The sequence below is a fragment of the Silurus meridionalis genome, chromosome 22 (genome assembly GCF_014805685.1).
Source record: "Silurus meridionalis isolate SWU-2019-XX chromosome 22, ASM1480568v1, whole genome shotgun sequence".
Taxonomy (NCBI): domain Eukaryota; kingdom Metazoa; phylum Chordata; class Actinopteri; order Siluriformes; family Siluridae; genus Silurus; species Silurus meridionalis.
The window spans coordinates 15245167-15259026 of NC_060905.1; the positions used below are offsets into that span (position 1 = coordinate 15245167).

General features: G+C 37.3%; 1 protein-coding gene across 4 annotated transcripts; it reads left to right on the forward strand.

The window, feature by feature from the left end:
* Positions 1-395: 395 nt before the first annotated feature.
* Positions 396-13768, forward strand: sgce (sarcoglycan, epsilon). Of its 4 annotated transcripts, XM_046835306.1 has the most exons (13): positions 397-644; positions 969-1040; positions 6180-6302; positions 6523-6680; positions 6881-6953; positions 7899-8097; positions 9120-9282; positions 9763-9977; positions 10500-10526; positions 10996-11184; positions 11543-11586; positions 12918-12955; positions 13043-13768. In XM_046835306.1, the coding sequence occupies exons 1-13, from the start codon at positions 608-610 to the stop codon at positions 13091-13093; spliced, it is 1389 nt and encodes a 462-aa protein (XP_046691262.1). In that variant the 5' UTR covers positions 397-607; the 3' UTR covers positions 13094-13768. The 4 variants fall into 4 exon arrangements, with proteins under 4 accessions (XP_046691263.1, XP_046691262.1, XP_046691264.1 ...); XM_046835307.1 differs by lacking the exon at positions 10500-10526 and having other exon boundaries at positions 396-644; XM_046835308.1 differs by lacking the exon at positions 12918-12955 and having other exon boundaries at positions 399-644.
* Positions 13769-13860: the final 92 nt, after the last annotated feature.

A 13860-nucleotide genomic window follows, 5' to 3' on the forward strand; every position in this document is an offset into this window, starting at 1 on the left:
GAATAAGTGATGTATATGTGGAGTGTGAGTGATGTATAATGTATAAGTGGTGTATAAGCTATAAGTGAAGTATAGGGTATAGGTGATGTATAAAAGGTGTGTAAGTAATGAATAAGTGATGTATATGTGGAGTGTGAGTGATGTATAATGTACAAGTGGTGTATAGGTGATGTATAAAAGGTGTGTAAGTAATGAATAAGTGATGTATATGTAGAGTGTGAGTGATGTATCAGTGGTGTACACGTAGTGTATTAATGAAATATATTGTATAAGTGCTGTATAAAGGGTGTATAAGTGAAGGATGAATGGTGTGTAAGTAATGTATAAGGTGATGTATAAGTGATGTATAAATCATAGTTGGGGGGCTCCTAGGCGTTTCCCTCTCGGCCGGTTTGCGGTCTGAAAGCAGCGGCGTGTCTTTTCCAGCAGCTGCGCCAGATGTTTGCGTGCTCCCACAATGCGCCAGGGTTTGGTGCGGTGGGAGGGAAGGAAGGAGGGACGACTTACAGCTAACGGGAGGAAAATGCTGATGGCTGCTCGGTCCCTGCTAACATCCTCGAAAAACTCGCAGCTGTAAGCCGAAAACAGCCTGGAAAACCACTCCGCCATGGACTCTCTGAGCGCCTTCGTATGGATATTAGTAGGTATGTAGGGACTGAAATGGGCTCCGGTGTAAAGACAAAAAAACAAAACAACAACAACAACAACAGCTGAGATTGATTTCTGTTTTATAACGGTGAAGGCTGGAGAGCTAACGGGAGCTAGCTGACCGAATCACAGCTTTGCGAGGGGCTGAGAGTGTGCAGGATGCCAGATAGGCTTTATTTAAAGGATGAGAATAAAACAAGCTAATTGTATTTGATGCATTTGTTCACCTTCTTGTTGGTGCATGATGCTGCATGCATGCTTGTGTGTGTGTGTGTGTGTGTGTGTGTTCTCTCGTTTTAACTGTGCATTCTGCTATACAGTAGCTTGTGAAGGCCATAAACAAATCCAGGCTTTAGTCGACTCTACACAGAAGGCTGTATCTCGTACAGGCGGTGAGTGTGTGTGTGTGTGTGTGTGTGTGTGTTTTGTGCTCTATAACCCCAGCTGTGTGATATGCACCGCTGCTTTAGCCTTCTAACCAGGGTTGCCAGGTCTGCATGCAAAATAATTTTCCACTAGTGCCAAAATTTGCATTTATAGTTGCATGGTCTAAACACACCCAACATTATAACTATTATTACACATTATATCGTAATAAATGTTACTATATAGTTTTTATAGTTAATGTCCCAAAATGGTTTAATGCTCGTACAGAAACATATTCGTTAAATTTTTTTATTTTATTTGGTAGCTGAATGTACTTCATACCACAATTTTTATCCGAATGTTAAAATTTGTTATTGTAGGTCAAAAAACAGTAAGATACGGAGCAGAATTTGAGATTGGTGTCAGAATGTGTAGTGTACGAGAGAATACCCTTAAGAACATCTGCTGTTTTGTTATTGCAATGTTTTTGGTATTTAATGTAAATAATCTGAATTCATGGCCTGTAAGGTAAATGTGAATAATTAATAACAAGAAAATTATATACCACAGTACTGATGATTTGTCAAATCGAAAAAAGTCACGCTGTGGTTGAGTAAATTGTGTAAACTGAATGCCAGCAGTTCTGACAGCTGCATTTTAAATCAGTGGCCCCCAACCTTTATTGCACTACGGACCAGTTTTATAACAATAGTTTTTCCCCTGACTTTTGGGGTCACGTGAATAATTAAATACAATAACGTGCATATCATATTAGAAGTATACACATTATCATTTAATTATTCATTTAGTTATTGCATATACTGTATAATAAAAGTGCAAGTGCTGGAAATTGGCATAAATGGAAGTGATCATTTAAAAAAATAAATGCAGACCATGAAAGTACAAAAAATTAAAATGAAAAATAACTATTTAAAAGTTTTTATTCTTTCTGTGCAGCCAGTATCAATGATCCACGGCCCGGTGGTTTTGGTTATACTTCTGTTTTAAATGACAGGTTTATAATAATACTCTCGTTAATATGTCATTATTTCTAGAGTTATTAATTGCACAGGGTCTTGTATGTTGGATTGAGATTCAAAAACAATTAAAAACGTCCTCTTTGTAATATAGAAGCTTTCTGTAATGAGATGTTTTTATTCAAAATTTTTGTCTCCAGTGCATAAAATACAGTATCTCACAAAAGTAAGTACTCCCCTCACATTTCAGCAACCATTTTATTATATGTTCTCAAGTAACAATGCTATAGAAATGAAACTTGACATATTTACTGTTTTCTAAAAATAGCTCAACATACAGCAATTATTGTCTAAATAACTGACAACAAAAGTGAGTACACCCATCAAAGGTGTGTCCAAAGTGTTAATATTTTGTGTGAGCACCATTGTTATCCAGCACAGTCTTAATCCTCCTGGGCATAGAATTCACCTGGCTGTTGCTGGGATCCTCTTTCACTCCTCCATAATGACATCACAGAGCTGCTGGATGTAAGACACATAATCCTTCTCCACTTTCCACTTGAGGATGCACCACAGTTTACATTGATGACTTGATTTGAGGTGCTCAATAGGGTTCAGGTCTGTCATGTTGGAAAACTGTTGTTCGGCCAAGTTTCTGAAGGGAGGGCATCATGTTCTGGTTCAGAATGTCACAGTACATGTTGGAATCCATGTTGCTTTCAGTGAACCGCAGCTCACCAGTACCTGCAGCTCTCATGCAGCCCCAGACCGTGATATTACCACCACCATGCTTGACTGTAGGCAAACCACAATTTGCTTGGTGCTCCTGACCAGGATGTCGCCACACATGCTGGACACCATCTGAGCCAAACAAATTTATCTTAGTCTCATCAGACCACAGGACACAGGAATTCCAGTAATTTATGCTCTTGGACAGGTTGTTTTTCAGTAAACTGTTTGTGGGCTTTCTTGTGAGCCAGCTTCAGAAGAGCTTCCTTCTGGGACGACGGCCATGCAAACCGTTTTGTTGCAGTGTGTGGCGTTTTTTAAGTCAGCTTCTGCACCTGACGCACAGCACGAGGACTCGACGTCTTTGATGGACCCTTGCAAACTTGTAACCCGTCTTGGAAAACCTCTATATGACTTTGAACACTGTAATGTAACTCGGTTTTAGGGTGTAAATGATCTTCTCATAGCCTCAGCATCGTTGTGAAGAGCAACAAATCCTCAGAGAGGCTTTGCCATGAGGTGCCATGTTGAAGATCCAGTGGTCAGTATGAGAGAATTGGACTCAAAGCACCAAGTGTTAACTTCTTTAAAACAAGATACACATATTTGTATGGTCCTGTCAAACAGACAAAAACATGAACATGATAAATAGGACGTGTGGCTGTGCATGGTTACATGACATACAGCTGTTATCACTGAGGGTGTACTCACTTTTGTTGCCAGCTATTTAGACAATAATGGTTGTATGTTGAGTTTTTTGAGGACCATAAATCTGTACTGCTATATAAGCTACACATTGACTAAATCATATTCAAGTTTCATTTTTATAGTATTGTCCCTTGAGAAGATACTGTATATTAACATTTTTTGTAAGATAATATATGCTTTCTTACATTAAAAGTAATTGGAAAAACTTTAAAGAACATACTATACACTTCATAATGTGCTTTTTTAAAAATAATTAACTTAAATGAATTATTAACAGTAAAACTTTCAAGCTGCATCACAGCATATCATTAATTATTTTCATAACAGCATATCCTGTTAAGTTTCATTCCATACTAAATAAATAAGGACCAATAATCTGTGCAAGACTGCCAACTCTTTCACACATAAACGAATCATAATACACCGTCAAGCAGATCAGATGTAGACCAGACCTGGCAAACCCACTTATAACCCAGTGTGGATAGTAATGTTCTGCTTTCAGTTTTCCTTTTTCACAAATAAACCTGTAACTAACTAAACACTATGTTCTAAGTCTCTGCTTTAAAATAAACAAACGCTTTTTATTCACATAGTCTGACCCCAGGTGTAATTTATTACTTTAAATATCCAATATCTGATTTTTATATACTAGTGATTTCTTCAGATTTATAAATTTTAGATTTGAACATTAAATAATTCTCTCTTAAATGTCAATTTCAATTGCCAATGAAAATCTGTTGTACCTGAGTATTTCCAGGCTTCTGTTCACCTCCTGGATGTCAGATTCATTCACGACTCCTAGCAGCAGCGTAACAATGGCAGACCGATGCAGCTCCGTTGCCTACTTTCACTTCCTGATAAGAGATTTTTGAACAGATAGGGCATGCTTAACATACTCCCATAAAGCATCTGCTGTTTTAAAAAAAAAGTGCATGAGTTCCTCCTGACCGGAAAAGAAGAAGAGAAGCTGGGCAAAGCTGACTCGGCACTTCACTAAGTCAGTGTATAATACAGTGTGTATCTGCTCCTCAGGCATGTAATGGATGATCAAGGTTGAGCCGAGAAATCATAAACTACAGTTAGCCATTTCTGCTGCATTTTTTTTTACAGTGTTTATATATATATATATATATATATATATATATATATATGTGTGTGTGTGTGTGTGTGTGTGTGTGTGTGTGTGTGTGTGTGTGTGTGTGTGTGTGTGTGATCGTGTGATTGTGCTTCTTTCCCACATTAGCCTGAGGCAGAGGGTTTGGCATTAACCAGGAATGGCTGATCCATTAGTATTGGCAGGTGTTCATCACCTTCATATGGCCCTTTGCGCTTGCACAATTATCTGATCATCAGATTGTGGTACTGCTGTAGTGGAAGCGCTTATAGATAGCTCTTTGTTTATAGGATGGACATTTAAATACATGGTTAAAACAAACAAACTAACAAACAATGCAGCTGTTGGACAAATATAAGTACAATAGTAAGACCCAGTCCTAAAAAACTTCAATAATAGCCAATATAAAGTTATGCACTCAAAAATTAAACAGTGTGGGTATTGATCTGTAACTTGACTTCGAATGTTCTGGCAAAAAATGAAATGTACAAAAGCAATGAAATGAAAAAAAAAAAAAAGAATCTTAAGCTGCTAAAAACTTTCAGGAGAAGCACAACCCCACATGAATAAAATGTCACATTTACTGTCTAGTCTTAATTTAATGTAACTTGACTCAGTCAGTGTGAGTGATAAAATCAAGCTGTAGAGGAAACGTGTGTTTAGCACCCTCTAGTGGCAGAGTATATCCTACAACGTTCCTATTGACTTTCAACCCAGAAAAGATGACATGCGTGCGTGCGTGCGTGCGTGCGTGCGTGTGTGTGTGTGTGTGTGTGTGTGTGTTATGTAATCATGTGTGTTAGCCCTTTATCAGGCAATAAAGGGTAACACAAAGTTGTAGTTCATTACATAAACATCCATGCACAAGCAATATAATACCTGACAGGCATTTGCAGATTACTGGAGTTTCTGTAGTTTCATCTGAAAGAAAAAAAAAAAAAGACAGGATCCTATTTTGCCTCAATCTTCTCGTTTATATACACACACACACACACACGCACACATTTACAACAGCACTGACTGCCATCCTGAGATGTGGGTGTAAGTTATTTCTATGGAATTTTGACAGTTGTTTCTACAGAATGTTGATGTGAGTATCGGTTAGTGTGTTGCTTTTTATTAATATTAACCTTGCGCTGATTTAACTCTATAGGATGAACACCTTTGGCTTCTCTTGCACCTGATTATGAATGGAAAATATACGCTGAAACATCTGCACTGCTTTTTTTTTCCATTGGATCCTTTTAAGCTTCTAAAATTTCTGCAGATACTAAATCTAATTATTTTAATGCTCATGAAATAACAGGACGTGAAAATAGAAAATGCATATTATGCACTTTTGACACATTAAGGAAGTGCAAAGCAGCATTAAAAGCATTTGAAAGGCTTTTTTATTATATAAAATTTATATTAGCATCTTTTTAAACATGTAACACACAATAACTAATGTTATGTGTCTGAAAAAAGCCATTGCAGTTCATTCCATCTGTGAATTGCATAAAAATGTTGAGGTCAAGTACAGTAGCCCACTTTGTAATGTACATTGGAGATTGTTTGAGGCAAGGCAGCACCCACATATGTAACATATCTGTTATTTGATCTGAATATTTTGTCTTCCTTCTTTCACTCTGCTTCAGTGGTCACCATCATCTCTCGCTCACATGCGGACCGGAACGTCTACCCTTCAGCTGGAGTTCTGTTCGTTCATGTCCTGGAAAGGGAATACTTTAAAGGGGAATTTCCACCATATCCAAAACTAGGTGGAGCATCATTTATAGATTCTTTTTTCTTCCACTTGCTTTTTTAAATTGGATTTAGTTTGTCTTATTGACCTAAATCTTAAAAAGAGTAGAAAGCTAAAAATAATATTATTATAATATACTATGTTAACCTTAGTAATTATTATTTTGATATTAATAAACTTTTGGACTAATGATCGCAGCTTAATTATTTCTCTTTTTCCAAAAAACTGATTCACAGGGGATATCAGTAATGACCCAATCATCTTTAATACCAATCTGAAGGGTTACCCAGACAGGCCCGGGTGGCTGCGCTACATCCAGCGAACGCCACACAGTGACGGAGTCCTTTACGGCTCACCCACTGCGGAGCATGCAGGCAAACCAACCATCATCGAGGTGAAAACAGGGGCACAGTAGACCTTTTATAGCTGGATTCTTAGAAATAATATTTAATTATAAATATCCAGGTCATTGTGTTTCTTCTTAGTCATGATATAATTAGATCAGTAAAATATACGACAACGATTCATTCTTTTTTTTTGCATCTATGGAATCCTTTTTTGTATTAAAGTTGACTTGGCTCCATTATGTTACAGATCACTGCTTATAATCGACGCACTTTCGAAACGGCAAGGCACAATTTGGTCATTAACATCATGGGTACAGAAGGTGGGATGCTAAAAAATGATTTTACATACTGTATATATTAAGTTTTGTGACACCTGGTTTTTCCAGCTACATGTGCTTTTTCCCCAAACTATTAACACAAAGTTGAAGGCACACAATTGTATTGGATGTCTTTAAAAGCGGTAGTATAATATTTCCTTTCACTTAAATTAGAGGACCCAAACCTGTTCCAGCATGACAATGCTTCTGTGCACAAAGTGAGCTCCATCATGAGCGTACATTATGGCTATCACGGGTTTGAGTGAAAGATCGTAAGTAACCTTATATAAAGGGATGAATTGGAAGGCTGACAGCACCCAAGGTCTTCTCACCTCATTTACATCATTATCTGACCTTACTAACACCCTTGTGAATGAATGAGCACAAATCTCCACAAGCACACTACAAAATTTAGTGGAACATCTTTCCAAAAGAGTGGAGCTTATTTTAACAGCAAATGGGGACTAAATGTGGAATGGGATGTTCAGAAAGCACAGATGAATCTTATGGTCAGGTGTCCACAAACCTTTGTTTATATATTGCATATTTAATATGATACAAATTCTTTTCTATAATGTATTTCTGTACAGTTTCTTTACTGTGGATCAATAGATTAATTTTAATTCTTGATCTTGATCTTTTTCTCCCATTTCAATTTCTGTATCTTATCAATTGCCCAAATCTATAACTTTTCTGCGAACAGTAGAAAAGCCTGAGATGTCTTACAATTGATTTCCCTCAGGATCAACATGATTTAAAGCTTTGTTTTATAGTTTATAGTGGCTCAAGACCGAGCAGCTGTTTATGACCAGCTGCCACATGACTTTGATGTCATCAGCCATCTGCCCACTGTCTACACTAATGTACTCGTAGATCACCACTGCTCCACGGGCTGACCCTAAAACCATTACGACTTCAAATCATCTGCTCTCTCCTTCTTTCTGCCAGAATTTCCCCTGCCCTTTCAGGCTGAGTTTTACATTAAAAACATGAACGTAGAGGAGATGTTAGCCAGCGAGGTCCTGGGAGACTTTCTGGGTGCTGTAAAGAATGTGTGGCAACCTGAGAGGCTCAATGCCATTAATATCACTTCAGCGCTGGACCGCGGTGGACGTGTGCCCCTGCCTATTAACAACCTGAAAGAGGGGTGAGCTTCCTTTATGTCCGTTATTAAAGCCGCATAAGCAGATTGGAAATTATAGGAGGGAAGGAAGAAATAGTACAACGTCATAGAAATCACTGACAAAATACAGACATATACATCTTTTTGCTACATGTACAACAACAATCATTATTCATAAGCATAATAATGACTGCATATTCAGTAAGAGACAATAAAGAACTAAATTGTAATTGTTTATTAAATGAACTGAAATTATGCATACTGTATATAATAAAGCAATTGACACCATTGTATGGGCTCTCACACACACACACACACACACACACACACACACACACACACACACACACACACACAAATAAAAACCCTGTCTGGATGTCATATTGTCCAAGCTCACCGTTAAAAAAAATGGGTAACGAGCTGTTTTCCGTGTCTTCCTCCCTCCTCTTTTTCAAGTTCTCTGTGCCATTCTTGCATTTTTGTATCTACCAGATGTCCTGAGTCAGAAGTTCTGGACACACATACACTCACACACACATATGCTCATGGCACGAAGGGGACATTCATCATAGCGGGCATCCTAACAAATTATTGTGCAAAGAGGCCATTTAAATACCAAAATCATACAGGATAGTATGGGGTTCTTCTCTTTTAAAATTGTCCTAATGGTGTGAACCGATAAGCATTAGCTCTGTTTTATCACTATTTAGACAGAAAATTTCATTTTCATTTTAGAAATGCAGTGTTCAAGAAAGCCAATGGCCGCATTATTGCCAGGTTTTGTTTGAATGTGTATCTGGGTGTCATCTGCATAAAAGTGAAATTTAAGACCAAGAGATCTCAAAAGCTCACCAAGGGAAAAGATACATACTAAACATACATACAGGTACATACTAAAAAACAGTGGACCCAAAATCGATCTTTGTGGGACACCAAACTTAACTGAAACAACTTTAGATCGATAGCCACCTAGGGAAATAAACTGGCTACAATCATAGAGATATGACTCAGAGATAAGAAAATATTTTCACTTTATATATGTGCAGTGTGTACGTGATGGTGGGAGCGGACGTGCCGTTCTCGTCATGCTTGCGTGAGGTGGAGAGTCCTCAGAATCAGCTGCGCTGCAGTCAGGAGATGGAGCCAGTCATCAGTTGCGACAAGAAATTCCGCGCTCAATTCCACATCGACTGGTGCAAAATCTCGTTGGTGAGCCTCCGGTCTTTTAGCACCTTCATCTTCTCTTGTCAAAATTTAGACGTTTATAAGATAATAGACTCTGTTTACACTATTATTATCTGGATGTTCTTGGGTTTTTATTGTAGTAAAAAAAAGACTGTTTGACGCATACTTTTAAAGTATTAATGAAAATGCTGAACAATACAAAGAACAATAGAATGACATCAAATATATATATATATATATATATATATATATATATATATATATATATATATATATATATATAATTAGAATAGCCTTTATTTGTCACATATACATTACAGCACAGTGAAATTCTTTCTTTGCATATACCAGCTTGCTCAGAAGCTGGGATCAGACATGATATTTGATTGGAATAGCTTAAAGAAAATGTATTTAGTTCTTAATTCTCAAAACTGTAATATGCAATAATACTAGAAGCTACAACTTTTAATAATCCAGTCTTTTGCTCATCCTGTGTGCCTTTAGGTGGACATAACAAAAATAATCCCTGTGCACAACAGCCGTCCAGAGCCGGGCACGGGAGTGCTGCCAGATATTGGGGAATACAATCCGCCCTCGGAGTCACTGAGAAGTCGAGACTATTTCGCTGACTTCCTGATCACACTGGCTGTGCCCTCTGCTGTTGCTCTGGTCCTCTTTGTCATCCTGGGCTATTCGATGTGTTGTCGCAGAGAAGGAGTGTAAGTGCACTGTGCTAACCTTTCAGCGTCAGGTCATTCACACACACTCACACAAACGTTCAGGTTTACAAAAGTCGCTCTACAGTGGTTCTGATAATCGCAATTACTGCTGGTGCAGTGCATTTACAGGGCGTATATAAAATTAGGGAAAATGTGTTTAAATTCAGTCTACAATTGATTTAGGCATATTAGGACAACAGAAAGCAGCTTTCTTCTCATTCTTAATCTCACCAATCATTTTCATCCAACATCCAGTTTTATGGTCTGTTCATTTTGGTTGAGTTATTTATACAAGAACAATCATCCCATCTATACATATCATTATCTTGGTGAATACATCATCTGTCATTCCATATCACATGGGCGGGACAGTGTTCTGAGTGGCTTCCAGCATCCCCTAATCACCAGAGGTACTGCAGCCTGAAGAGACCTCCATGCGAACCTGCTCCCCATTCGCTTTGTGTAGTTGTCTTTAAGCTATTAATATTAGTATTTAATTCAGACATTTTGTTTTGTTTCTAGGCGAAAAAGAAACATGCAAACACCAGAGTAAGTGTTTCTTCTCCTGTATTTTTCTTTGCTCTTTTTTTTTTTTCTCTCCTTCTCTCTCGCTCTCTTTTTCGATCCCTGTTGTCTTTCAGCCAGGTGTTCGCTTTCGTTCGATTGTTTTCGTCTCCTTACATTTTATGCTCCTCTGTCCCCCTTCATGACATTGCCATTCATCATTCATGAAGACACCATGCTGTCATCTGGCTGCTTAGAGTCAGGTTCAAATCTAGTGACCTGCTATTAAACACTATATTACGTAGCTTGGATTAAAAGAGATAATAGAGAAGTAATAATGTCTGCTGACCTTGGAGACATACTCATTCCTCAAAGTGTAAGAAGCTTGCTTTGTAGGTTGTAAGGTATAACAAATGATTCAGCATTTTCTTTTTCCTTCTGGTTTTAATATACTGTATGTTTCATATATATTGTCCCAGTGGCTTAGATATGCTTTGCTCCTTAATCTTCCCAGCATCCAGCTGGTGCATCACAGCTCCATACAAAAGTCAACAAAGGAGCTGCGCAGTATGTCGAAGAACAGGGAAATCTCCTGGCCTCTGTCTACGCTGCCTGTGTTCAACCCAGTGAGTGGAGAAGTGGTGCCACCGATCCACCCAGAAAACTACGAGACCACCAGCATGCCACTCATGCAGACCCAGACGTGAGTGTCAAATGGTGCTTTTCTTTCTCGACTTTTGGACTATTCTGATTCTTTTCCCGAGCAGGAGATAAGCAGTGTGTATTAAGTCACATTCTTGCACATTTCAGTGTGTAAATCAAATGTATCCAAGTAAGATATAGAACAATCATTATCAATGATGCTTGTGTTGCTGCCTGATGTACATAATTATACCTAGGGTTGCAGAATTACAAGAATTTTAAAGACAGGAAACATTTTATGGAAATTAACAGAAATATATATGAAAATTAATGGGTTCAAAACCTAATGTTCAGTATAAGGAATGACTTGTTATGGTGCTCAATATTTATTTACTGTTCTTATAATATTGTGTTTACAGAAATCTTCAAAATCAGATGCAGATTCCACAGCAGCAGCCTTTGGGTAAGTATACAGTAAATTACCTTCAGAGTATTGTAGATATTTACACATGCAAAACCGACACACACACACACATACACACACACACACACACACACACACACACACACCTCCAGAATTATTGGCAAACTGTTTAAACATGAAATATATATAGAAGCATTTTTCCACAGAAAATAAAATTATATTTAAGAAAATGCTAGAGGTCAAACGATTTAATCGACACTGATAGTTAATTGTTGGAACTGTGAGATTTCGACAAAAATCCATAGCAATATTTTTTCCCGCTTTTTTGTCCTGTCATTAGGAGAGCGGCCTCTAGAGGCGAATCACTGACTCTACATGCTGTTTGGTTTAACACAGACTGGGCGGTGCACGTAGTTTGCTATATTTATTATTTATAATTGATTAATTATATAATTTTATTTATTGATTAAAATATATATATATTTATTTGATTTTGCACATTTTCATGGTTCATTTTATATTTTTTTATGTTTGTAATAAAGTTCAGGACTATTTTACTATTTTCCACTCGATAGTTTAAAAACTATCGGTTGATTAATCGGTTATCGGCAAATATGATCCAACCTAGCTATCGGTAAAATCGGTCTACCTCTAATATGTGTAGTATTACCTGGGGTACATTATTTTATAAATACATATTTAATCACATATTCATTGCTTATGAATTTCAGGAAGGCCATAAGGAGTAACGTGTACATTTACACTGAATTCTGTGATTGTTACCAAAACTTACATGTAGGATTTCTGTACATAGACTATAGTAGTGCATGTTTTTTGTGTTCTAACATGTCAAGACAGGGCCTCAAGCACTCATTCTGAAGGATTGTATTGATTAATGGCTGTATAGGCATATGGCTCTGGTCCACTTAAATACCTCGAGTGACTGCAATAAACCCATAAATCTTCTGACTGATTTGTTCTCCTATGAAACACGTCTATTCCAAAGTGTGTGGACACTTTCAAGATGACTCTATACCCATGGGGAAACAAAGCGTTTCTGTATAAATCATGTAATAAGGCTTTTAACCTAATGGAAAATTTGAGATTTTGTAAACATGTATGATTACACTGTGCACCAACACCATTAAAACAACTGAGGGGAGTTTTCAGTATTCATCAATTCTGTAGAGTTCCAGGAATATGAAGACACATTGAAGGTCTCAAATCTTAGTAAAAGTTTTGGTTCTTATATCTATTCGTCATCAGTTTGTATTTGAGCGCTGCTCAGGTTCCACTAAGTGTATACACTAATGGTCTCTATAATGATCCCCATGTCTAACATTCTGTTCATTTATTTACTGCACCCAAAGGAGATAATTACAGTTTGTCCACATTTCGAAGGCTCGAGGCAAGTACTAAGAATAAGTGTTGGAGTGGTGCTAGTGTCCTGCCTTTATCACCGTTTTAATAATAAATGGTGCATTTTCTCTTGCAGGTAAATGGTATTCCTGAAGAAAGGAAAGTAGCTGAAGCACTGAATTTGTGACGACATCTCTCATCACACGTAACTTCCTGTGCGGTTCGTGTTTTGCCAAATCTGCATGTGCCACAGTTCAACACCAGCGAACATGAAGTCCAAACAGTAACCAGAGTTACTGAAGGCTACACTCTCATGACCATTATAACTGAACTATTTAAATATCCGACACCATCTTCTTAAAGGGACCGTTCCACTTTGTAGCTTGACGACTTGAATTGAATTTTTGTCCTTCGCTAGCTATAACAAAGATGTTTTGATAAACAAATGAATAAACACGGCAATGTAAATTATTCAAATCTGTCGATCTATGAGCAAGTGTTATTTTTTTCAATACGGTACTTGATGCATTCCAGCGGATATGCCGTGATCAAAAACAGTACATTACAAAACCTGTTTAACGACAATGACTTAACAAAAAACAGCATATCGAAAAGAAAATGCATCATGTTCACAGTTCAGGACAAAACAGATACTTACATCCACATGGTATGAAATTTCTTTTTTTTTTTTTTTACAGCGGTACAAACAAAATATACACAAAGTCTAAACAAATTCTTAAAAAATCAAATCCACACATTTACAATTGGATAAATAGCTGCAATTTTAAGCGAATCCATCAGCTTGTAGCTGAGGTTTTGTTTAAACGCTAATTCAGGAAATAAAATGCTTACTTTTACACAAGATCCTGCTTTTTTTTTTTTTTTTTGCAATCTTGTCCTTTCATAATGAAAGGAAAGTCTGAAGTGAAGCAGATTTCGTACATCTGCAAAATA